Source organism: Nilaparvata lugens, chromosome 7 (assembly GCF_014356525.2).
Source record: "Nilaparvata lugens isolate BPH chromosome 7, ASM1435652v1, whole genome shotgun sequence".
In the NCBI taxonomy this organism is placed as follows: domain Eukaryota; kingdom Metazoa; phylum Arthropoda; class Insecta; order Hemiptera; family Delphacidae; genus Nilaparvata; species Nilaparvata lugens.
In genome coordinates, this window is record NC_052510.1 from 43773463 (window position 1) to 43801320 (window position 27858).

A 27858-nucleotide genomic window follows, 5' to 3' on the forward strand; every position below is an offset into this window, starting at 1 on the left:
TGCACTCAAGTTAGTCTTGGTGCCATTTAAAATGCATGTCTAAATTGGAAGATACCTTTCTATATATATTCTGTTCTGTGGTGTTGCATCTTGCCAAGTTGCCATTTGTCAAATATGTAGCTAATTGGTATTTTAGTATTTTTTTGTCTCTGGTAGTTTATTTCATTTTAGTCCAATATCAATTCAAATATAAAATACTAAATGGAGTCGGAAGTAAGTAGCCTACTTGAAAATTATACAAGCATTAAATCAAAATAGATGTACATAACCTAAAACTCAGTAAGGCCTTTTCCAATAAACCAATACGGTATTATTTATTTTGATTATTTATATTATACTATCTCATGTTAATAAAAAATGTCTGTTGTTTTCTCCCAATCATATTATATATGTGATGCGGAAAGCAAAAAGGGACCCAAAGTCGCTGGAGAAAATTTTTCAGGAGAGGCAAATCAAGTGATCAATGTCAAAAATATCGATATTCGGTTTTTAGTCGATAATAATCGAATAGTGGAGCTATGTTCTGTTTTTTTAAGAAAAGGGACCTCTTGTCGTTATGGAGAAATAACATTGTGCGACAAGAGGTCCCTTTTCTAAAACACACTACTGCATATGGAAGTGCTGCACAAAATAGCCTGCTATGAATTATTTTGGCATTGAAGAGAATTAGTACAGTTCCATACTTCATACAGAACATTATTTCTGTTAAAATAAACATTTTATCCAACAAGACACTGTTGGCAGCCATGCTATTCCACAGATCAAATCAAATCAATTTTGCTGTGGCTACAGTTATCATAACCATGTCACCAAAAACCATCAACACCACAATGTTTGTAAAAAAAGAATGGCAATAAATTCAAATTGATTCGCTGTGGCTACAGTTACGGTTACCGTAACTCCGTTCGCGTTCCGGTAAACATTTGCGCAGGCGCGGCTACCGCTATTTACATGTGCATTGTGGTGTTGATGGTTTTTGGTGACATGGTTATGATAACCTATCGTTTCAATGAAGTTAGTTAGAAATAAGTTAGTTTATAATGAAGTTAGTTAGTTACTTAGAAATCATAATCAAGTGACCAAAACCACAAGCACCACAATGCACATGTAAATAGCGGTAGCCGCGCATGCTCAAATGTTTACCGGAACTCGACACGAGCTACGGTTACCGTAACTGTAGCCACAGCGAATCAATTTGAATTTATTGCCATTCTTTTTTTACAAACAAGTGATACAAAAACATTCTTATAATGTTATAACTAATTATAATCTAAACTAATTTGAAAACATATTCAACGAATGTTTTCTTTTATTTTAATATTGAAATAATGGGCTCTCCCAGAAAAGCTAATGCTTGAGCTCTGGAAGAGAGTTCAAAAATGTTAAAGGTAATCAGATGAAAAGTGTTTGGCAGAGAAACAGCTGTTTGAATTCACTTGAGGTTATGTTGTTGATAAACATCAAAGACCTTGAAGATAGACCTTAACCTAGCTCCGCAGTGCAGGCTGGTTGCTTGGCTGAATCGGACTAGGCGCTGAGACAGCAAATAATAGCAGCATTGGTGGGAATGCGAGCGGCCGCAGTAACATCTTCCACCCAGCAATGGTCGGCGTAGTTCCGCCTAGCGGACAGACGAAAGATCAAACCAGTCGGTTATTTGATCCCTCCAGCCAGGCTCAGCCAAGCAGCCGAGACAATAGAACAATGGAGTGGCGGTCTTATTCGCGTTCATCAGCAGTTTTCTTTCTCACGATTATTTTGAATTTTGTGTGTCAATAATAACTCCAGTCACCAGTAAAAAGTTCCCAGAAACGTGGTGTACTACCATATTAATGACTTTTCGTGATGATTTTTAATTATTTAGAAGCATTGTTGACATTCTGAGCCTTTAGGCTAAACTTGGGGTCGCTGAGAACGAATCTGCAATCAGAATTTCTCTATCACGAAAAATAACGAAAAAAATCCAGCTGTTGATCTTCCGGCAACCGTTAACAGTCATCCTGCAATGCGGCCGAAACACTTCCAAGCCAGACACCCATCTCGAATGAAAACAACGCCAAGCTGTAAGAAACCATCCTGCACTGCGGCGCTAGGTTAAGAGATGTTTTTGATACTGGTATTTGGAATAGAGGGAAACATTTTAGTTGTAGTTTTATTGTTTGTATTTTCCATCTTTTTATTTTTAGATTTTAGGGACATGGGGGTTATTAAAGAGCTTATGGAAAGATTTTTTGACACTGGTATGTGAAAAAGAGAGAGAACATTTAAATTGTAATTTTTTTGTTTGTATTTTCCATCTTTTTATTTTATAGTTTTTAGGGACATGGGGGTTATGAATGAGCTTATGGGAGTGATGGAGGGGGATGAGAAAATAGGGAGGGTACTGTTCGCGCGCCAGCTCCGGACCCCTGGGTGGAATGCGATTACTAGTACTAGTCATCACATAATTTTTTTGAAACATTGTCTACAACTTAGAAATTTCTAAACTTGGTAAAAAAAGAACAATTTTTTTAAAATGTCATCAACAAAGTTTCAAAACCATTATACTGTAAGATTTGTTTCAGGTTTTTTGGAATGTTTAATTGCCAATGAATAGGCAGCTGGAGAGTTGGATCAAAATTTTAAAATGTATTGAAATTATAAAAATATTAACAAAATTATGATAAAAACAATCAATTATTCATACAATTACATACCGTATACTATTCTGGAAGAGGTCGAGCGTAATCGTCTGAGTCTTCTTCGTCATCAGAGCCAGAATCATCTTCTTCATCATTATCACTGGAACTCGAAGACTCATCTTCGTTGTCCCCAAGGGAAATGGTGATATTGTCTATCACATCAGATATGATACCATCATTCTGCCAATACATTTTTTCATTTTCTACTACTTTCTCGCAGTACTTGGTCCAATCTGCACCTGTGAGTGTTGAAACTGCTTCTTCGGCTAGCTCCATCAGTCTCTTCAAACACAAATTACCGTCACAGTTTTTACTCCTTACATAATTTTTTACACTGGCCCAGGCATACTCAATGGCATTCAAGTCGCACATGTATGGAGGTAGCCTTATCACTGTATGATTGAAGCTTGAAATATATTTATCAATTCGAAAAGTTTTTTCTCTGGGCTTATGCAATTGTATCAATGGGACCAATTGTTCTTTTCTCATTGTCATATCGCACTCGACTCCTTTCTTTTGTAAAAAATCGATCATGTCTTTTTTCACTGAGTATTTTGTAGGAACTTTTTCAGCCAGAACAGAATGGTATGGAGCATTGTCCATAACAACTATCGAGTTTGGAGGAAGATTCGGCACCAATTTCTCCTTCACCCACTTCTCAAAATTAACATTATTCATCTGACCATGATAGTCCCCAGTTGTAATACCCGCTCTATAAATTAATTTTGCACCACTCAAAAATCCCGATGCACTCCCAGCATGTAAGACGATTAATCTATTTCCTGCCGAATAGTTCTCTTGAACACCAAATATCTCGTCTGATTGCCAGCATTTTTTGACAGTTATGTTGCTGTCAATCCATGTTTCATCGAGATAGAAAATTTCTCTACCTGTTTCGCGCAAAGCCTTAATCTCAATTAAGTATTTGTAACGCCAATTCACAATTTCAGGTTTCTCTATCAAAATTCGTCGTTGCTTCTACATTTTCTCCATTTAAAGCCAATACTTTTTAAAACTTTTCGTAGAGAGCTTTCTCTCCAGGGAAATGTATTTTATTTTGTACAATAGGGAGAAGCTTCCTAATTGTTGGGACAACTTTCTCTGTTTTATAGAAATCGTGCACTATATTACGTATTACACATTTATCGAAATCATCTACAAATAATGTTCTATTATTCTCAGCTCTTGTTGGTCTATGCTTTCCAGGAGTTGCAAGTTTTCCCTGGTCGCTCTCATTCAGCTGTCTACGAATTCTTTTTATAAGACTCTCTGATTTACCTGTATAGTAAGCTGCCCGTTTTGTAGCCTGTTTCACCAAGAATTTCGACGAATTTGCCAATGCTTCTTCATCACACTTTCGAATAATATTGCCTATTAATGTTCTCGCCTCACTATGTACAACAAAACTTTTTTTTCGGCTATTCTCAGACATTCTGAAGTGTATCGACTCTAAAAATTATTTGAACAATTGGATAAAACGACTAGATATTGTCAACCTACATAAATATTATTTTATAAAATATTATTAATTTAATAAATATTATTTATTAAACAGCTGCGCTCATCTGTTAATCAACAAATGGTTAAAAATCTGCATATATTGTCTAAAGATAAATTGCTGTAAAAATTCCGATGAATTTGCGGTTCAACAATATCTAGAATTTTTAATCAATTTGAATTCCTACCACATCAATTTCACAGGTTTCATTCACTATCACATCACAACTTCACAGGTGTCGAAAGAAAAGATATTTCACCGATAAAAAGACTAAGAACACCGTTTTCGAAAACCGTATTCGATGACATAACGCGATCACCGTTCATTGAACACTGGAAATGGAAATTTCAACGCATTCAGTTTCCCATAGCCCAACAACAATATTACTCTTATTCGTGCTGTTATTAAGAGAGAGAGAACCCAGCGAGTGTTGATGTGTTTACTTTGAGTAGTCATTCATGGAATTTTTCCTCTCTCCTCTTCAGACCTCAGGGGTCTAGAGCTCGCGCGCGACCAGTAGGTGTAAAGGGAAGGAGAATAATTAAGAATAATAATTTATAAGTATAAGCTACTTAAGTTAAAAGAAGTGAAAAGGGGATAAGTAGGGCCTACAGAGGTATTAAAAGGATAAGAGAGGGGAGGGAGTGGGGGGTGGTGATGAAGAGGGGCGAGCAGATGGGGAGGATAGGCATAAAGGGAAGGAGTATAGTTATTAAGGATACTAATTTCAAAGTATACTAAGGAGAAAGGAGTGAAAAAGGGATGAATATGGCCTATAATAGAATGATGAGGATATGAGAGGGGTGGGAGACCGGGCAGCGATGAGGGGGTGAGGAGTAAATTGAAATGGTAGGAGTAAAGGGAAGGAGTATAATATAAGGGATAATGATTATCACGTAGACCTTAAAAGAAAAGAGGATAAATGGGGCCAGTAGAGGTATGAAGAGGATAAAAGAGTGGTGGGGAATTTTGGTGGGGGGAAGAGTAAAGAGGAAGGGGGAATTTTTTCATCAATTTTTTGATTGTTGACACATTAAAGTTTGTTTTGATGTATAATTTATCTCTTAAGTATGTGAAATAAACAAGCAATAATGTTATCAAACTTTGAAACGCGTTTTTCTCAAAACTACCATTTCAGTTATGAAAACTTCAAACTGCCATAACTTTTTCAAATTTACAGATAAAAATTTGAATTTTGCATTGAATTGTCAGGAATTCATAGCTTAAAAATACAAAAATATTATCTAAAAATGTTCAAAGTGCAACTTTGGGTCCCTTTTCACTTTCCGCATCACATATTATGATTTGTAGAAATTCGACTGAGTCATTGTCAATTGTCATTTGTGTTTTTATGATTTGTGATTGTCAATAAAATAAATAAATGAATAAATTAAGGTTTTAGAGCATTAAGCAATTGCTACTTTGCTACGGGGGCACTTTAGTTTATGGGCCGCGGAATCTAGCATTGAGACCTACATAGATCGATAGAGGATATCATTACGAGATCAACCATGTATAAAATTGTTGTCAAGGATTAGCTGAAAAAACATGGTGGAAAGTTCAAAATTTTTATATCAATTTTCATTTTTAATAATTTTTTTAAAAATTAATTAAAATTAATTTTATATCAATTTTAATTTTAATCAATTTTAATTTTAATCACTTTTAATTTTATATCAATTTTCATTTTTAATAATTTTTTTATGGCTAAAATATGTTTAAAACTAGTGCAATCTTATGTAAAATTTGACGATGAATCCAATAAAACTAATTTCAGGTTCGTAACTTCAGTAGTTTTTGAGATATTGCAAAAAATGTGCAGAAAAATGCCAATTCCCTAACCTCGGCTTTTCATAATCTAAGCTTTTCCTAACCTAAGCTTTTTCCTAACCTAAGCTTTTCCTAAGTTGAGCTCTTTCTAATGCAAGTTTTCCTAACCTATCTTTCCCTGACCTAAGCTTTTCTCAGACCCAGCTTCCCCTAACCTAAGCTTTTTCCCAACCTGAGCTTTTCCTAACCTCAGCTTTACCTAATCTAAGTTTTTCCCAATCTAAGCTTTTTTTCCTAATATAAGCTTTTCCTGACCATAGCTTCTCCTAACCTATGCTTTCCCTAATCTAAGCTTTTCCTAACCTAAGCTTTCCCTAACCTAATATTTTCCTGATCCAAGCTCCTCCTAACCTAAGCTTTCCCCAATCTAAGCTTTTTCTAACCTAAGTTCTCCCTAGGTAGCAAAAAATGGAGTTGCAATATTTTTATTTGTCCAAATATCTCAAACAATTTTGAGTTTAGGCAATCAAGTGACTGGACATTTTTTCTTTAGAATTTATCATTCTACTAAATCCAATAGTTTAAAATACCTATCAATTACCATGCAAACAGGTTCACCTCTTTTAACCCAAAATTTGCACTTTTTCGCACATTTTTGCAATATCTCAAAAACTACTGAAGTTACGAACCTGAAATTAGTTTCATTGGATTCCTCGTCAAATTTTACATAAGATTGCACTAGTTTTAAACATATTGTAGCCATAAAAAAAATATTAAAAATAAAAATTGATATAAAAACTTTGAACTTTCCGCCATGTTTTTTCAGCTAATCCTTGGAAATCGACAACAATGTTATACATGGTTGATCTCGTATTGATCTCCTCTATCGATCTATGTAGGTCTCAATGCTAGATTCCGCGGCCCATATACTAAAGTGCAGCCGAGAAAATTGTATATTGGTGAAATATAGCCTAATTGTTGGTTTAGCAGAGAAAACAAGCTTCTATGAAAATACAAAATAATAATATTAGTATTTAAGGAAGAGTGGTCATCAACTTCAGCATTAAAAGAAAATAACATTTAAAAAGGATAATATAATAAAAAGAGAAGATTATTGAGTGCAATTGTGAAGTTTATTTATCTTAAAAATGAGGTCTTCCCACTTCAACAGTCAGTTGCACACTGAAGAAATGCCCCCAGACCCCAGACTCCCACCAACACTGTCATCTACTACGGAAAGGTATGAAGAAAGAAAACGTGGAAGCACTGGAAAATGGTAGCTATTGAAGCCACCTTAAAAGAACGAATATGCAGAAGTACAGTATGCTATGCCTGTAATTGAGGGTTAAACAGTCAAGTGAGCATGCATGAAAACATCAACATTTTGCAAGAGGGATATTTTGTCCACTTGTTTTATTCAGTGTAAAAGAGTCTCAAAACTTATTCTCTAAAATTAAAGCAGTAGGTTATATTTTTCAAATGACAGGTAAGAGGTAAATCATTAATGCAATCCGTCTTTTATAATATTCAATCTATTATCACAGTAAGCTTTACAATAATTTGTATTTCTAGCAATAACATTCAATAATCTTCAATATTGTGATAGTCTTAGGGGGGTCGCTGGAATTCTGCCAGCCCTGAAAACTCCACTCACCAAAAAAATGGCCAGTTTTAACGGACGTCCCCAAAGTGAAATAGTGAAAGACAAACTGGGTCTATTCCTATTTTACATCATCTATCATTTTTTGGCAGCACTGAACCTGTATTCCTCTTAGTTTGTAGTAACATTAAAAAGGATGGAAAGTAAAAAGGCCTATTAGAAGTGTTCATTATAGGAGTTATTATTAGTTTTAGTAATACTCTTATATTGGAAAATTGTATCATATTCTGGGAATCAAATTTATGGAAACATAATATTATATCATTTTTTCTTGAATCTCCTCCTAGTATCCAACTGTATCAATAACAAAACTAAGATATTTATAGGCTCAGATTGGAGAATGTGGTCGATATGCATTATCTATTTCATAGGTTAGTTCTAATATTATTAATGATCATCATTCTGGCTCTACTCAACTGGAAAATTCCATTGACCAAACCGTTGACTGCTAGACCAGTTACTCGAGATTGATAGTTGAATGAAAAACAGTCCTTCATAATATTCAACCAACAATATGATTCTTAACTCATTTACAAAATGGCCACTTTGACCAGTTGGAAAACGTTGTCAACCTTTGGTCGATAGAATTTTTCGGCCGGGGGTAAACCAAGCTTGTCTTTATGTGAAGCGACAAGCTGGATAAAAAAAGACCTAGTTTGTCTTCGTCCCAGTTTGACAAAATATCCCAATTCGTTCCATTTTTACTTTCCTTGCCCTACTACCATAGGTAAGGAAAGTATTGCTTTCCAAAAAAAAGGTACCCCAATTTCAAGTTTTCTATACGTTTCAAGGTCCCCTGAGTCCAAAAACATGATTTTTGGGTGTTGGTCTGTGTGTGTGTGTGTGAATGTCTGTGAACACGATAACTCCATTCCTAATTAACCGATTGACTTGAAATTTTAACTTAAGGTCCTTATCAATTTCAGGCATTCCAAATTTCAATAAGTTTAAAAATTGTTTAAAACTTTTATCAATCTGAGACAAGATTGATTCATTCCCTGTCAGTATTTCGATTCATTTCCTATTAGCTGTTTGTTTTATATTTACTATCATTTTCATCTTATCATGTTTGCTTTTGGTTAATTTTGTTTGTTTTTTTTTTGCTTTCAAAGTAATTAATGCAAGTTATTATGAGTTCTATGATGTGCTGGGTACTATTTTGAATATTATTCTCATTGGAGCATATTTGTGTACATATTTTTCCATTATATTTCCCGTTGGTCTTTATTTTATTCTTCTCTTGTGTTTCATTATTTGAATTAATGTATATATAAATTTGCAAAGTATAATAAGGACTCCTAGAGGAATAATTTTATTCTGTTTTGTAACTGAAATATCTTTGTGTTTATATAATTTTTGTTTTCTTATCAATTGGATTTCTTATTTTTTATTCTTATTTTGTATGATTAAAACTTTATTATTTAGTAACTTCATCAATAAATTACGTAATCTAGTTAATTATAGTTTGAAAATTGTATTATTTATTTCTTTCACACTTTGATGATGATGATTTCTATTATTTTGTTAATTTATTATTTCTATGTAATAAGGTAATTGCTCTTACACTCATCCCTCAGCACAAGCTTATGCTTAAAGAGGGATGGACCTTTTTCATTGATTTGTATAAGTTTATTAGTAGGCTACAAGATTTTGCAGTATTGTATATTATTATTTTGTTTGATATGATTGGTTAATAAAAAAAAAATATTATTATTATTATTATTATTATTATACCATGAGGACCCAACAATAAGAAATTCAATAAAATTCAATTCAAGATGGCGGATAATACTAAAAACCATGTTTTTCACGATTTTCTCAAAAACAGCACTAACGATTTTCTTTAAATTTATACCATGAATAGCTATTTATAAGCCCTATCAACTGACATGAGTCTCATTTCTGGGAAAATTGCAGGAGCTGCGTAATATTCTCGAGAAAAATGGCGGATAATTACTAAAAAACCATGTTTTTCACGGTTTTCTCGAAAACGGCTCTAACGATTTTCTTCAATTTATACCATGGATAGCTATTTATAAGCCCTATCAACTGACATGAGTCTCATTTCTGGGAAAATTGCAGGAGCTGCGTATTATCCTTGAGAAAAATTGCGAATGATTACTAAAAAACCATGTTTTTCACGGTTTTCTCAAAAATTACTTGACTGATTTATTTCAAATTCATACTCTGTATAGTTATTTATCAGCTCCATCAATGGCATGAGTCTCCTTTTTGGGAAACTAATGGGGGGTTCACCCCATCCTTGAGAAATGGACTTTGTAAGCTCCTTCTCGTGCATGAGGTAGGTAGGTAGCAAAGTTAGTAGACAGAAGGTTGGTCACTCATCTATAGTATTTTAGTTGAAATGCAAATTGGAGTGGGGGAACTGCAGCCGTGACGTAGGCTGTAGTACAGAGTAGGCAGAATATCGCATTCTTGAAAATCATACGGTGACCTATAGTCAAATTATATAACACAAACATTTTCTGACAATCAAGCTTTCTGTTTCTGCTTTACATTAATTATCAAAGCATTTGAATAATACAAGCATTTTGCAATATAAAAGCAAAAAATCCACCTCCTAACCTTCCCTTTCAAACCCTAAGGTTTCTTTATCTTCTAGGTCGTGTTTATATTTTGTAGTTTGGCTATACATCAGCTTGTGAATTTCGGGGATGAGATATTTTGATTCTCGTAGAACATGTGCTCGATACCAGCATGTGTTCAGTGCATTTATATGAATGAAATTTATTGGATTTATCGGGATCGGTTTATTGTTTTATTGCAATGCATTGGTTTATCAAGATTTTTTATGGGTTAATCTGAAATTATAATAGTATAACGTTGTCTACTAACGCTTTTCCAGCTTATTAACTTTTCCGTGTCACGTGTTTAGATTCTTGAAAAACTTTCAACTTCACTTTATTCATACAAGTTGAATGAACTTGAAATATTAAACAACATCATTAGAATCGGTGATTAATTCGCTATAAGTATGGAGAATTTTTAAGTTCTAGGTCAATCTTGAGGGGATTAAACGACGATGTATTTGAAGATACAGTGAATAAACTGTATGCTGAGTGTGGTTACTCTATCACTTCTTTACTACACGTGACGTCACGCTGGCATTCCCCCCACCACTTCGAATCTTACACCTGTGAGTGATCAACCTTTTGTCTACTAACGTTGGGTAGGTAGAGCAGTCTATAAAAATAACACATAGTCGAGATATTTCATCTGTAGAACAGCTGTTTTGACGACTTTCAAAAAATCATCGGATTTCACAATTTACACAAAGGAAAAAGTACTCTGAAAACAATTATATACACACACTAGCCGTCAGGCTCGCTTCGCTCGCCATATCCGTCTAGCCAGGGGCTCCGCCCCCTGGACCCCCGACTGGATTGTCCAAGAATAGATTAGCAGGCTCGCTTCGCTCGCCTGCATTTTTATCATGTTAGGACAATCCAGTCGGGGTCCAGACTAAACGTCTGGCTAAACGGATACGGCGAGCGAAGCGAGCCTGACGGCTAGTAATATAATATTCCCAGGATTGAAGTAGCAGTGCCCAATCAATTTTTCCTCGATAAATGCATTTAAATCTTCAACTTGGTGCCAACCTAACAAAGTCAACTCAACTTAATGCCAACCTGACAAAATTATTAATTTAGTTGCCATTAACAACTGTTCATTATAGGAGTTATTATTAGTTTTAGTAATAGCCTACTCTTATATTGGAAAATTGTATCATATTCTGGGAATCAAATTTATGGAAACATAATATTATATCATTTTCTCTTGAATCTCCTCCTAGTATCCAACTGTATCAATAACAAAACTAAGATATTTATAGGCTCAGATTGGAGAATGTGGTTGATATGCATTATCTATTTCATAGGTTAGTTCTGAAATTATTAATGATCATCATTCTGGCTCTACTCAACTGGAAAATTCCATTGACCAAACCGTTGACTGCTAGACCAGTTACTCGAGATTGATAGTTGAATGAAAAACAGTCCTTCATAATATTCAACCAACAATATGATTCTTAACTCATTTACAAAATGGCCACTTTGACCAGTTGGAAAACGTTGTCAACCTTTGGTCGATAGAATTTTTCGGCCGGGGGTAAACCAAGCTTGTCTTTATGTGAAGCGACAAGCTGGATAAAAAAAGACCTAGTTTGTCTTCGTCCCAGTTTGACAAAATATCCCAATTCGTTCCATTTTTACTTTCCTTGCCCTACTACCATAGGTAAGGAAAGTATTGCTTTCCAAAAAAAAGGTACCCCAATTTCAAGTTTTCTATACGTTTCAAGGTCCCCTGAGTCCAAAAACATGATTTTTGGGTGTTGGTCTGTGTGTGTGTGTGTGAATGTCTGTGAACACGATAACTCCATTCCTAATTAACCGATTGACTTGAAATTTTAAACTTAAGGTCCTTATCAATTTCAGGCATTCCAAATTTCAATAAGTTTAAAAATTGTTTAAAAACTTTTATCAATCTGAGACAAGATTGATTCATTCCCTGTCAGTATTTCGATTCATTTCCTATTAGCTGTTTGTTTTATATTTACTATCATTTTCATCTTATCATGTTTGCTTTTGGTTAATTTTGTTTGTTTTTTTTTTGCTTTCAAAGTAATTAATGCAAGTTATTATGAGTTCTATGATGTGCTGGGTACTATTTTGAATATTATTCTCATTGGAGCATATTTGTGTACATATTTTTCCATTATATTTCCCGTTGGTCTTTATTTTATTCTTCTCTTGTGTTTCATTATTTGAATTAATGTATATATAAATTTGCAAAGTATAAATAAGGACTCCTAGAGGAATAATTTTATTCTGTTTTGTAACTGAAATATCTTTGTGTTTATATAATTTTTGTTTTCTTATCAATTTGGATTTCTTATTTTTTATTCTTATTTTGTATGATTAAAACTTTATTATTTAGTAACTTCATCAATAAATTACGTAATCTAGTTAATTATAGTTTGAAAATTGTATTTATTTATTTCTTTCACACTTTGATGATGATGATTTCTATTATTTTGTTAATTTATTATTTCTATGTAATAAGGTAATTGCTCTTACAACTCATCCCTCAGCACAAGCTTATGCTTAAAGAGGGATGGACCTTTTTTCATTGATTTGTATAAGTTTATTAGTAGGCTACAAGATTTTGCAGTATTGTATATTATTATTTTGTTTGATATGATTGGTTAATAAAAAAAAAATATTATTATTATTATTATTATTATTATACCATGAGGACCCGACAATAAGAAATTCAATAAAATTCAATTCAAGATGGCGGATAATTACTAAAAAACCATGTTTTTCACGATTTTCTCAAAAACAGCACTAACGATTTTCTTTAAATTTATACCATGAATAGCTATTTATAAGCCCTATCAACTGACATGAGTCTCATTTCTGGGAAAATTGCAGGAGCTGCGTAATATTCTCGAGAAAAATGGCGGATAATTACTAAAAAACCATGTTTTTCACGGTTTTCTCGAAAACGGCTCTAACGATTTTCTTCAAATTTATACCATGGATAGCTATTTATAAGCCCTATCAACTGACATGAGTCTCATTTCTGGGAAAATTGCAGGAGCTGCGTATTATCCTTGAGAAAAATTGCAAATGATTACTAAAAAACCATGTTTTTCACGGTTTTCTCAAAAATTACTTGACTGATTTATTTCAAATTCATACTCTGTATAGTTATTTATCAGCTCCATCAATGGCATGAGTCTCCTTTTTGGGAAACTAATGGGGGGTTCACCCCATCCTTGAGAAATGGACTTTGTAACCTCCTTCTCGTGCATGAGGTAGGTAGGTAGAGCAGTCTATAAAAATAACACATAGTCGAGATATTTCATCTGTAGAACAGCTGTTTTGACGACTTTCAAAAAATCATCGGATTTCACAATTTACACAAAGGAAAAAGTACTCTGAAAACAATAATTATATACACACATATACAGTAGTCTGATCGTAGTTTCAAATAATTATGTTGCCGCCAATCGTCATTATGTTATTTCTCTAAATTATTGTCGTTTAAGAATGAGGCTCCCAGTTCAATGAGCAAGGAAAGTTGTGTGAGTGTACCACACCAGATTTTTACTTTCCTTGTCCTATTACTATAGGTAAGGAAAGTACTGCTTTCCCAAAAAAATTAAGGTACCCAAATTTCATATTTTCTATACGTTTCAAGGTCCCCTGAATCCAAAAACATGATTTTTGGGTGATGGTCTGTGTGTGTGGGTGTGTGTGTCTGTGAACACGATAACTCCATTCCTAATCAACCGATTGACTTGAAATTTTAAACTCAAGGTCCTTATACCATGAGGATCCGACAATAAGGAATTCAATAAAATTCAATTCAAGATGGCGGATAATTACTAAAAAACCATGTTTTTCACGGTTTTCTCGAGAACGGCTCTAACGATTTTCTTCAAATTTATATACCTTGGATAGCTATTTATAAGCCCTATCAACTAACATAAGACTCATTTCTGGGAAAATTGCAGGAGCTCCTTAATATTCTTGAGGAAAATGGCGGATAATCACTGAAAAACCATGTTTTTCACAGTTTTCTCGAAAACGGCTCTAACAATGTTCTTCACATTTATACCATGGATAGCTATTTATAAGCCCTATCAACTGACATGAGTCTCATTTCTGGGAAAATTGCAGGAGCTGCGTAATATCCTCGAGAAAAATGGCGGATGATTACTAAAAAACCATGTTTTTCACGGTTTTCTCTAAAATTACTTGACTGATTTATTTCAAATTCATACTCTGTATAGTTATTTATCAGCTCCATCAATGGCATGAGTCTCCTTTTTGGGAAACTAATGGGGGGTTCACCCCGTCCTTGAGAAATGGACTTTGTAACCTCCTTCTCGTGCATGAGTTAGGTAGGTAGAGCAGTCTATAAAAATAACACATAGTCGAGATATTTCATCTGTAGAACAGCTGTTTTGACGACTTTCAAAAAATCATCGGATTTCACAATTTACACAAAGGAAAAAGTACTCTGAAAACAATAATTATATACACACATATACAGTAGTCTGATCGTAGTTTCAAATAATTATGTTGCCGCCAATCGTCATTATGTTATTTCTCTAAATTATTGTCGTTTAAGAATGAGGCTCCCAGTTCAATGGGCAAGGAAAGTTGTGTGAGTGTACCACACCAGATTTTTACTTTCCTTGTCCTAGTCCTTGTCCTTGTCCTTACTATAGGTAAGGAAAGTACTGCTTACCCAAAAAAATTAAGGTACCCAAATTTCATATTTTCTATACGTTTCAAGGTCCCCTGAATCCAAAAACATGATTTTTGGGTGATGGTCTGTGGGTGTGTGTGTCTGTGAACACGATAACTCCATTCCTAATCAACCGATTGACTTGAAATTTTAAACTCAAGGTCCTTATACCATGAGGATCCGACAATAAGGAATTCAATAAAATTCAATTCAAGATGGCGGATAATTACTAAAAAACCATGTTTTTCACGGTTTTCTCGAGAACGGCTCTAACGATTTTCTTCAAATTTATTATATACCTTGGATAGCTATTTATAAGCCCTATCAACTAAAATAAGACTCATTTCTGGGAAAATTGCAGGAGCTCCTTAATATTCTTGAGGAAAATGGCGGATAATCACTGAAAAACCATGTTTTTCACAGTTTTCTCGAAAACGGCTCTAACAATGTTCTTCACATTTATACCATGGATAGCTATTATTATTAATGGATAGCTTTATTCATGAGCCCTATCGACTGACATGAGTCTCATTTCTGGGAAAATTGCAGGAGCTCCGTAATATTCTTGGGAAAAATGTCGGATGATTACTAAAAAACCGTGTTTTTGACGATTTTCTCAAAAATGACAAAAAAATAAATATAATAATTTTATTTACTTTTTTGTGCAGATTTTCAATGGATTGCAGATCAAGGAAGAAATTGAGGCGTTCCTGGATGGTCCAATGGATATTGACAGAAGTGACTTTGAATTATCCTTGAAGGCTGAATTAGACTATGAGGATCAGTCAAATGTGAGTCGATTAAATAATATTATGTCATATAATTCAAATAGACTTGTTCACCCTAAATCATGGTACATAATTACCAACTAGCAAATTTACCATTTTACCAATTAGCAAATTTTATCATTCTCCAGGATCTGAATGGGAGTAGATTCATCTGATCTGTAGGTGTGGTTATATTCAAGTGGATCAGATGCTGGCTTCATAATTTAGAGACCTGGGCTCAAATCCTGGCCCAAACAAGATATTTTCCTCAGCAACTCTCATGTTTTAGATGAACACATTAAGTCGTTGATCCCGGCTGCCTGAAAACAGTCGGTAGGTCATGTCAGAAGCTCTGAAATTGATCATTTATTTCATGATCAATAGATTAATGTCACTACTGAAATTGATTCTTATTTAGTAATCCATTCTGTGAGATTTCAATAATTGAAGCCACTTTGGAATGTTCTTGGTAACTGGAACCATTCTAATCCATTGCAGATGTCCACATGTGACCAGGGAACTGATAGCCAATCACCAGTCTCAGAGCACAATTCATTGAGTGGAAAATCAGATTCAAGGTTGACTAGAGCCATTGAAAGAGAAGTGTGTGGTAAGTACAGTGATAACATTGTTGATGTGTAATTTGTAATTCATAATTCAACTTGTATTGTTCATTCAAATTTGCATCAGCTGTGTGTTTCAAGTAGCCTTCAACTGCACCAATCACAGGGCCTGTCTCATGAACATTTAGAAATCTCCTGAAATAAGAGCAGCTGGCAGTAGGGTGTGCAAACACTGTTGTGACATTCACCCTATGAAATCAGTGGAAATGATAGGAACGTATTGTTGCCACTTATTCATTACCAATGTTTTCCATAGTAGATAGCTCTGATGCAAGTTATCTAACCAGGTTAACTATCAGAACTAATATTTATTTATTTTTCATTGATCAATCCTGAATTCAATAGATTTGATATGTCATGGAATAAATCTTGACGTGACAACGTCTTATAAATTGGTTTGCCGGGTGACACTTCAAGAAACTGCGTTACGCTCTGCTCACGTTATGCGCTCACAATGAGAGCGAGTGAGAGGCACGCGTCCCTTCCACTCGGGCATGGTTAGCCCACCTAAGAGCGAGAGAGACAGACATAAAAAGTGAAAGGCACGCGTCCCTTCCACTCGAGCACAGTTAGCCCGCCTAAGAGCGAGAGAGAGAGAGTGTGTGAGAGATAGGCATACACACCGGTTCATGTCTTGCGCTTCTATTTCGCTTAGGCGCCTGCATACAAGTTTACACGTTGCCAGTTAATTATAAAACGATTGTGTAGTGATAATGTGAGGGTAGTTTCGTCCATCGCAACAATTCAAACAGCAAAGGTAAATAATTTCAGACTGATAATATAACATGATGAAATAAATTACTAAGACATAAGTGAATAGGTTATGTTGTAGTAATCACAATGTTGTGGTAGTTTTCAATCACAAAAGTAGTATAAATCGTTTATCAGCCAGTAAACGCTGTTTCATTGTATGCAAATGTATTGCAAGTTATTGTATGTATATTTGTATATAAATACGTATGTATGTGTAAAGGTAAAAATAAAATTTTGTTAATATGAAATTCAGTGCGAGATTCTTTGTATAAATAAATGTTTTAAATTGTTACTATTATTTCATCCTTCTTCCAACTATACGAATGAATATTCACATTAAAATTATTTTACCACTCAAAGTCGTTGTCACGTAAAACTTTCGCCTGTATACCTTTACAGGCAGCCATCACGGTAGACTTTACAGGCAACCATGCAATTTTTATAATTCATAATTTGTCTGGAATTAACAATTTCTAGGACACTGTACTCAGTTATTTTAATTATTGATCAGCATTCAATGAATTCAAAAATTCTAAATGAAAACCGTGATAAAAGTTGAGGAGTACTTACAGACGTGATTTCATTGTTCACACTTAGAACGACGAACTTGTATAAGAAATTGGAGCTCTCTAGAGGTTTCAACTTCTTTATTTTCATTATTAAATCTATTTTCAAAATGACAATGTGTATAGATTTAGTTCTTGGATTTTACTCTGTATTTTCTCATTGTACTCTTTCGCATCCTTTGATCCCTTCTCCTTCTCCTCATCATCTTCCACCTCATACTCTTCCACTTCTTTTTCCACTGCTTTCTCATCTTTCTTCTTCTCATCAACATCTTACTCCTCTCCCATCTCCTCATCCTCCTCCTGGTCCTCTCCTGGTCTATCTCTTACTCCTCCTTCTCTTGTACCTCCTCTTCCTTTTCCACCTCATCCACCCTCTACATAATCCTCCTCCACCTCCTCTTACTCCTCCTCCTATCCTGGCTCTCGTTGAGCTTTTACATTCTTCTTATGTTCTCTTCCCGACCTTTTCTCTTGACTCACCTAAAATATCCAAATCTACTCAATTTAATATAATTCAATTCACTTAATTCCTTTAATTTCGTGTTGACTCTGTTCACAACACTGGAGTGAATGAAATGAAATGAAAAAATTCTTTATTAGGCGGAGTTAGGACTTTTAAGTCCTCTCTACCACTCAACCTCAGAATCTCATGTGCTTGTTTGTATTTCAGGTGGTAGAATAGCCAAAGTAGTATTAGTAAGGTTGGAGGAATCGTTTGAAGGCTGCAATCAACAGAATCTATGTCCATACCAGGTGAGAGGAGTGTGTCTGTTTGAAAGTTATTGAAAGTCATTTCCATTTGCTCATAAACTGTATTCAAGATTATTTTCAATTTCTTGTTGTCAAGTAAAATCTTGTTAACTGTTGTGTACCATACATATTTCCACTGTAGGCTCCCAACAACACTTTTGACTATTGTGTCTTTTGATTTTGTTGTTTTCCATTCTATAGAGAGAATCTGTTACCAGTTTTTGAATGATCTGTTCCAATTATTTCAACTCGAGTCTTTCATGTCTCAATAAGTCATAGTGAAAACATGCTTTCCACAGATTATATATTTCATCGATTTAGGGGAAAGTGTTACCCGTTCTCTGCAATGATCTGTTAAAAGCTCAAATCGATTGAATTTAGTTTTATATTTTCTTGCTATTAGAAATATAACCACTTGTGATATTTTACTATATAAATACGTTTTGGTTGAGTATTTTATCATATGTAGGCATTGTATTACAAATTGAATAAATGTGTTCTATCTTCAAGACTGTTATCAATTGAAATGAAAGAAAGGCCCACAATCATCCTTAACAAATTAAGAATCTTTATGTGAAATTCCAGTTAACCAGTTTAGTGGCATCTTAATTTCTGTTTTATAAATTATTCAAAATGGGTAACAGTATTGTAAAATCACCCTATTTTTCCAACTCTTCCACAATCAAGTCTGCTTTAGTAAGGTTCATGTTATAATGGTAGTAATTGATGTTTCTATCCTTGTCTATTTGACAGAGCAGATAGTGCTATCCTTTCCCAGCTCTACAACTTTGCCTGAACGTTTTTTACAATATAGAAATATAATTATTTAACAAAACAATATTGCAATATATACTTTTGGTGAATGCTACTTTTTATTCCTACACTTTTCATTTCACATCATAAAAATGCTATTCAATCTAAAACTGTTACAATCACCCTTCCTCTAAAATACAGTCTGCTAGTCATCTAAAATTAATGACCTCATAAACCACTGTGAATAATGTAGTCTATAATAATAATAATAAAAGTCCTGGCATTGATTGTGAATGTGTATGTGTTGCAGATGGCGACAGTTACTGTTAAAAAGGAGGAGGAGGATAGCAGCCAGCAACCAGCTGCAGTGGAAGATGAATGCAGCCAACAACATTATCTAATCCCTGGCTACAACATGATCTTCATCAAAGAGGAGGCATATGGTGAGATGCATTCTATTACTAACCGATTGTTGATTGACCAGGGTCTACACTCCTTGTTTGGGTGATTAGATTGTGGCCAGCCTCCTTACATGAAGTAGTTCGATGTTTGGGAGTGGAACTCCTGTGTAAATGCCACTCCTGAATGGGCTGTCTGCCACATGTCAACCATGCACATGTGCAGAAAAAATGTGTAATGTGTTCAGATTATCCCATAAAATCGCATATATCAATCTGAATTGAATTGAATTGAATTTATTTCAGCAAAATTTACACAATTTACAATAATATTTCAACAGAGCAAATACACAACTTGAGATATGTAATACCAATAATACTATTAATAACTTACCCTATTCCCTATCATATATATCTATATTATATTTATGATAATAATATTCCTAGTTTAATCCAGTTCAACAATGTTTTAGCATATTTTATTGTGGTATAACTTATCTTATTGCACCTATCCCAAGTGGATTCACTCTATTTAATGAAATATAAGAGCCCACATAGACCTTTTTGGCCTGTTCGTGGGTCAATGAGTCCAGTACTGTGTGATTAAAGTATACATTTTTTTCCTGATTGAACTTAAGAGAAATAAGTTTTTTCAATTTCATAATCGCACACACACACACACACACACACACACACACACCACATACACACACCACATACACACACACACACCACAGACACGTTGGTCATCACAAGGTGAACCGCTAGGCAAAAAGATATATTGATTGGGACAAAGAGAATATCCAAACATTAGAAGTAACCAATATCCTATTGATAAATAGATTGAAGTAGCCGTTCACATTGATCTTCATTCAGCGTTTTTATCCAATTTGTAATTATTGATTTATATTTTGAGAAACTACATGCGCCCGGCTGACTTATTTCTTGAGGAATGTTATTCATAATAGTGTGGCATAGGTATGATATATTCCTATCACAGGCTGAACGGGTGTTTCGTTGAAGACCCGAGTGATGAAAGCGGGAATGTCTTGTCATGTAATGATGATTGGACTCTGAATTGAAATATATTTTATTCTTGAACATATACATCAGTACTGATTTAATGAATAGCTGCCTGATTCTGAAAACGTTGAAGACCTGAAACAATCGTACGGATGGAAATCTTCTGCATAGACCAAGGCCAACTTTTATTATAGTTTTCTGAGTCACTGATATTTGATCTAACAACGCTTTGGGTGCACTTCCCCAAAGGATAATACCGTAGGAAATAATGGACTGAATGTACGCATAATACACTGTTCTCAAATGATTTATATTGAGGATTCCCCTAAGCTGGTTGAACACATAAATCATTTTTCTCAGCCTACTATTAAGGTATCTAACATGAGAGCTCCATGTCAATCGACTATCTATATGAATGCCCAAATATTTATATTCATAGACAGTCTCTATTAAATCACAGCCACACACATTACCCCAATCAGCCCCGCACGTGTGAACCCTCAATTCCAAGTTGGTAGGGGGAGCACGACTGTCACGCAGGAAAATAGGCAAACACTTAGTTTTTTTTGTACTCATGCTGAGTATATTGATATCAAACCAGCTTTTCAATTGTCTTAGCTCACTTGAAGCTACTCTGTACACATTTTCCCAACTGTCTCCCTCAAAGTAAACGGCTGTGTCATCAGCAAAAAGCATCATTTTACCACTCATATTTACCTGAATAATATCATTAATGTAGACCAGAAATAGAATTGGTCCGAGGGTACTGCCCTGAACCACACCATAATTGATATCTTGGATGCTACTTTCGACTCCTGCAATAGATACCAACTGGCGACGCTTTGACAGGAAACTTTTAAGCCAATCGTGTGCAGCACCAATTATTCCTATGGCCGTCAGCTTATTCAACAACAAATCGTGATCAATGGAGTCAAAAGCTTTTGCCAGATCAATAAATAGTAATAGAATATATTTATTATTATTAATACCCTGTCTCAGATAGTCGCTAAGCTGAAAGAAACAATTAGACGAATTCCGGTCATCCCTAAAGCCAAATTGATTATCCATTAGAATGTTATTGTTTTTAAGGTACTTGGTCAATTGCTTCTTGAAACATTTCTCGATGACCTTAGAAATGAAACTAAGAAGGTTTATAGGTCTATAATTATTTAAATCATTTTTAATGCCAGACTTATAGAGTGGAATAACTTTCGCTAATTTGAGAATATCCGGAAAAGTTCCTGATGTAAAGCTTCTATTAATAATGTGACGAAGAGGAGTAACAGTAGATTTTATATTATCCTTCAAAAGAGATGCTGATATGCCATCGCAGCCAGGCGCAGAACCACCTCGTAGCTCCAAAATGCAGTTTTCAACATCCATCTCACTCACCTGCTGTAAGTCAAAAATCGAATTGCATGGAGGGTGATCCATGTCAGGTAGATTAATATTATGGTTGCCTTGTTTTATAACGTCTGCAAGAGATTCTCCAACTTTTGAAAAAAATATATTAAATTTATTGGTAACATCAGAAACCGTAGTACAACTTCCTGTTTGAGGACTTCGGCTGTCGTTACTATTAGTAAGAAAACTTTGTATAGGAAATGAGTTATTCCTTGGATTTACACCCGATATTTCATTAATTGTTCTCCAAAAGGAAATAGGTTTAGAATCGGATAATAATTTATTCCTATAGTAATTATATTTTGTAGTTTTTAATGATCTATTCAATGTTTTCCCATAATTATTGTAGTATAATTTCAATTGTAAATTAAAGGGTTGTCTGATAACAAGCTTACTTTATTTATTCCTCTTTTTAATCGATTTGATAAGCGAATCAGTTATCCAGGGCTTTAATTTTTTTAATTGGACACTTTTTGGTTTATTTGTTGTACAACTATGTTTAATTTCTTAAATTTTCTTAACGAATGATTCAGTAGATTCATTTACGCTTTCTATCATTGTTACATCCTGCCAGGTTTGCTGTGAAACAGTTTCTGAGAATTTCTGAGTTCTGAGAATTTCAAGTAATCAATGGAAGCATGGAATTGGAGAGGTTCAAATCTTGGTACATTCTGAGCTTGATTATCATTTTTAATTAAAATAGACGTTACATAGTGATCAGTAATGTCAGACCGGAAAACGGCCGGACGGAGAGCCTCCGTATCAAAGTGCCTGACAAAAATGTGGTCGATGCAAGTCGAAGTGAAGGCCGTCCGCCTTGCAGGAACGTTAACGCAGGAAACAAAACCAGCCCCATAGAGCACATCTAGATATCTGTTACTAATATTATTAATTTGGTCAGTAAGAATATTGCAATTGATATCTCCAGCGATAATCTCAATAGTGTTGTTCAATCTATTCCTCCTATCGATGTATCTATCTTCAAGTCCACTGATAAAATTTGACAGGTCCAAGCCCTGACAGCGATAAGCACATAAAGCTTTATAACTCAGCTCGTATTTTTGGCAATCCAATATTAGACAATTTACTCCTCCAACATTAATCTCCTCACAGGATGCATTCAGTTCAGATCTTACATAAATAACTACTCCATCATTCTGATTAAATTTAACTGAAGTACGAAAGCTAGAATATTCTTCCAAGTGTGTTATGTTCTCATCCACACTCAACCAGGTTTCGGTTAAAATAATGACATCATATTCAAATCCAAGACATTCCAAAAGAACAATAAAATCGTCAAAATTTTTATGGTAGCTCCTAATATTCAGATGTATAACACTTTAAAGCATTCATACCATTCTCTCTCAAAAATCCAGCATACACACCACACTCATCAAACTCCTCACAACCAACGTGTCTGTAGTCACTCAATTCATCTAACACATTCATTTTTCTTACTGCCGATCCTTTTACTAATATATATATATATATATATATATATATATATATATATATATATATATATATATATATATATATATATTATACATTAGCCTAAATAAGTTCATATATCCAAGTAATGTTCGGTACTGAAGGTGGCGTTGATTAATTACTAAATGAATATAATAATGATAATAATAGTTGTAATTAAAGAAATATATTTATGTATATTATCAAAATTTGATTTACATTTAATGTAAATTATTAAATTTCGAAAAATGTTTCCTAGTAATTGGAACATATATAGAAAATCTCATATTTTATACTGGTTTAGTGATTAAAGGCAATAGATTTAATGATAATATCAAATGATAGGATTACAAAAGTATGCTTATGCTCTTCGATTTCAATTACAAACAAATTTATTAGCTGGAAAATAATTATTAATTCAATGAAAAGTTAGCTTAGATTGTCATTATGTTTACACAACGATATCCAAAATCATAAATAGAAGTAGATACTATTCTTATATAAGTACATGATAATAATAATGAAACAAGTTCTCAAAAAAATGAATAGATTTGAAGGAAAATGGAATGTTGCACTGATAAAAACCAAGGAATAAATTAATAGAATAGACAATAGAAGGAACTTACATGATGCGAAATAAATATTACAATAGAAACAAAGGAAATTATAAATGCTACTCCCATTTACGACTCAATTCAGATGAGAAAAAAATCAATTTAAAATAATCCTAAAAAATACTGAGTATTCATAATATTCTCCCCTATAAAGAACTATTATTGTGAGATAACATGCCAACATGAGTTGTTTCCTCTTTTCCCTTCACTACAACAACTCTCTTCCTTACTTCTTTGTTGAACAAAGCTAACTCATTTTATGTTTTATAGAATTAAATATATTATTCCATCAATAATAAACTAATTTAAATCACCTAAAAAGTTCCAGTAACACAGTTCATTAACTATAAATCCTGCATGTGGAAAATAATAACTATAGACAAATAAAAATAGGAAATTATTAAATTATTAAAAGCTCAACACGTTTGCATTTATCAGAAAATTAACTTAATAAAGAGTTCAAACCGCCACCATTCTGTAACCATGACTTTATCTTGCAACTTACAGTTTATTTCCTAGTTCCTTGTTCAGTGTCGTTCGTAAATATTTTCAAATCATCCTCTACAATAACCCTTACCACTGGACCTTCCGGATTTCTCCTAACAAAGATTTTACCTTCTCTAACCCAAGCGAACGCGATCCTATTTTGTTTCACTAAGTCTCTCGCAGCATTGAGAAGTGATCTGTTAAAATCAGTTAAGAGTTCGTTAATGTAGATTTTTTTATTATCGAATGATTCATGCAGTAACTTCGCTTCAATTCCCTTCATTTTACGAGCCGCATTCAGCCAGATTTTGCGGCAGTTCCTAGACATAAGTCTCACTACGATCGGGGGTCGATGTGGGCCTCCTTTATTATTCAGGCGATGTGCAGTTGAAATGTCCGATATATGAAACTGAATTTTCAAGATCTCAGCGAGTTTTTGCAGAATAAGATAGACGTCCTCTCCCTTGGTTTGGGGAACACCGATAATCACCACATTATCTTTCCTTGAATATTGGTTGATAGAGTTAATTTCATTTTTCAAATCACAAATTTCACCTTGCATGCGAACATTATTATCCCGCAAAACTTTACATTCATTCTTTAAACTCGCGTACTCTTTTACGGATTTGTTGACTTCGAGACGTAACACGTTTAATTCCGATTGAATCATTTCAGTAAGTGACTGCTTCATTTCTGCAAACTGCTTGTCCATTTTTATACCTAGGTTTTTAATAGCAAGTTCCAGGTTACTATTTGAAGCACTATTGTCAACGGAAGATTTCAATGTAATACACTCATCACATTTCCAGGTATTTTTTTTCTGTCCCAGTTTACGAAGATTTTCTGTTGTACCTACACGGCAACACTTTGCATGAAATGCATACACTCGACACATTTGATTTCGTCCTTAACATCATTCAAAACCAAATTACACAATGAACAGTTAACCATTTTGAAAAGGCTAAATAACACGGTACTGTATTACGGATCGGCACTACTACTACTACTACTATCTAATCAGCCAGAGCGAAAAACAACCTTCTCTACCGAATGCCAAGACAACTGTCACATCTAAAGATGTTTATGTTTTTGAAGGGACGGATTCAAAGATCTAAATGTTCGAAGAACCTCACACATCAACCGAAGCTCATTGTGTGTCCCAAAGTATGTTAGTTGGACAAACCAACTCCTGTGTCTTTTACTTGGTCCAAGAGTTTTTACCCTATACCAACATTCCATTCCTCACCTGGTTACTTGCAATCTAAAGATGATTGCCTACAACTTTTGATAAATTTGAACTTCTTCAATCTCATTTATTTCCTCTGATTAATTTAACTTTTATTACCACTGTCTCTATGTGACAACATGACAATTCAATATCATATCATTACAAAAAAATATTCACTAGACAAAAAATATGTATTTAGATGGGATTGATCATTATTAATGAGAATTAGGAATTAATAATATTGTATCAGATATGCTGGGAGGACTTGAAACACAGGTATCTACTATAGGAGGTGAAAAGAAAACTCACTTCCTAACATACATGTAACTTAATAATTATGTTATTATCAATTATTGCAGATGATCAAGAGGCTGAAGGAAGTGCAGTGAAGAGTGAGCCAGAGATGTGGCCTTCAAAGTGCAGCACATCTGGCCGAGACGATGCAACAGAAGTGGGTGGACTGAATGAGCATTCAATCTCTCCAGTGGAAAAGTGCACTGAGTCATCTGTGGCTGGCAAAAAGATCAAACTCCACAGCTGTGCTCACTGTACCTATAAAACACCAAGGTTTGGTGATTTGAAGAGACACATTCGGAAACACACTGGTGAAAAACCATTCAATTGCGAGTTTTGTGACTACAAAAGTGCGAAGTTAGATAATATGAAAAGACATATCAGAACTCATACAGCAGAAAAACCTTTCAATTGCAAGTTTTGTGACTACAAAAGTGCTCATTCAGGTGTTTTGAAGAAGCATACCAGAACACATACTGGAGAAAAACCTTTCAGCTGCAAGTTTTGTGAATATGAATGTGCTGTTTCAAGTAGTTTGAAAGAACATATTAGAACTCATACAGGAGAAAAGCCATTCAGCTGCGAGTTTTGTGACTACAAAAGTGCAAGGTTAGGTTATTTGAAAGCACATATCAGAACACATAATGGAGAAAAACCTTTCAGCTGCGAATTTTGTGATTTTAGAAGTTCTAGGTTAGGTAATTTGAAAGAACATATCAGAACACATACTGGAGAAAAGCCTTTCAGCTGCGAGTTTTGTGACTACAAAAGTGTAAAGTCAGGTCATTTGAAAGCACATATCAGAACACATACTGGAGAAAAACCTTTCAGCTGCGAGTTTTGTGACTACAAAAGTGCTGAGTTAGGTAGTTTGAAAAAACATATCAGAACACATACTGGAGAAAAACCTTTCAGCTGTAAGTTTTGTGAATATAAATGTGCTGATTCAAGTGGTTTGAAAAAACATATTAGAACACATACTGGAGAAAAACCTTTCAGCTGCGATTTTCGTGACTATAAAAGTGAAAGGTTAGATGATTTGTAAGTACATATCAGAACACATAACTTACAGGAGAAACAACTCCTAGCTGAGCATTCATAATAGTCACTACCACAGCTTTAACAAACCATAGCTCTAATTACAGAATAGATCTTTTGTGAACTGTAGGGATATAAACTGTTTTCGTTATTGTTCTGCCTGTTTGCACAGACTTGTTTTAATCATGATTCTGTCAATTCTCACTCTCTTATTCAACTTTATTAAAACCTACATCTTCAATTGATCCAAATAATTTTATTAATAAGTAAAAACTTGGTGGGTGAATCCTGCAGTGGAGTCTGTCATGAATGAGGTTAGTTCTCCTTCCTTTCAAAAATTAATCAATTTCATTCATTTGTGAATTTATTGATTATGAACAGATCATATGAATATGATTGGGGAATAACAACAGGCTTGGCCCAAAACTTGTATTCTTCTAAATTTCATAAAGAATATAATTTTTCATGTTCTCTTAATTCAGTTTAGTTTCAATTTTCAATAAAATTTTTTATTTAAGAACAACATTTTTATCATAATTTTGATGTGAATGAGGTTTGTTTTGGCATTAAACGTTAAACCTCTATTTTCATATACAGAGTGGGTGAAAAGTCTGAGAACGGCTCAATATCTCATACATAAAGGTAATTGGGTATACTATTAAAATTGAAAATACTACCACCATCAAATTACCTTTCTGTGTGAGATATTAAGCCATTCTCAGACTTTTCACCCACACTGTATATTAGAATATATTACCTCATATGAAAATAGTAAAACAACTCAACTCCCACTACCTA

At 34.2% G+C, this 27858-nt stretch overlaps 1 protein-coding gene across 3 annotated transcripts; it reads left to right on the forward strand.

Moving 5' to 3' along the window:
- Window positions 1-27264, forward strand: LOC111058721 (gastrula zinc finger protein XlCGF57.1-like). 3 transcript variants are annotated; one of them, XM_039432830.1, is made up of 7 exons: window positions 60-213; window positions 15559-15681; window positions 16156-16267; window positions 18273-18355; window positions 19416-19548; window positions 26088-26318; window positions 26548-26693. In XM_039432830.1, the coding sequence occupies exons 1-7, from the start codon at window positions 202-204 to the stop codon at window positions 26559-26561; spliced, it is 708 nt and encodes a 235-aa protein (XP_039288764.1). In that variant the 5' UTR covers window positions 60-201; the 3' UTR covers window positions 26562-26693. The 3 variants fall into 3 exon arrangements, with proteins under 3 accessions (XP_039288763.1, XP_039288764.1, XP_039288762.1); XM_039432828.1 differs by having other exon boundaries at window positions 26088-27264; XM_039432829.1 differs by lacking the exons at window positions 15559-15681; window positions 16156-16267 and having other exon boundaries at window positions 1-213; window positions 26088-27264.
- The last annotated feature ends 594 nt before the right edge of the window (window positions 27265-27858 follow it).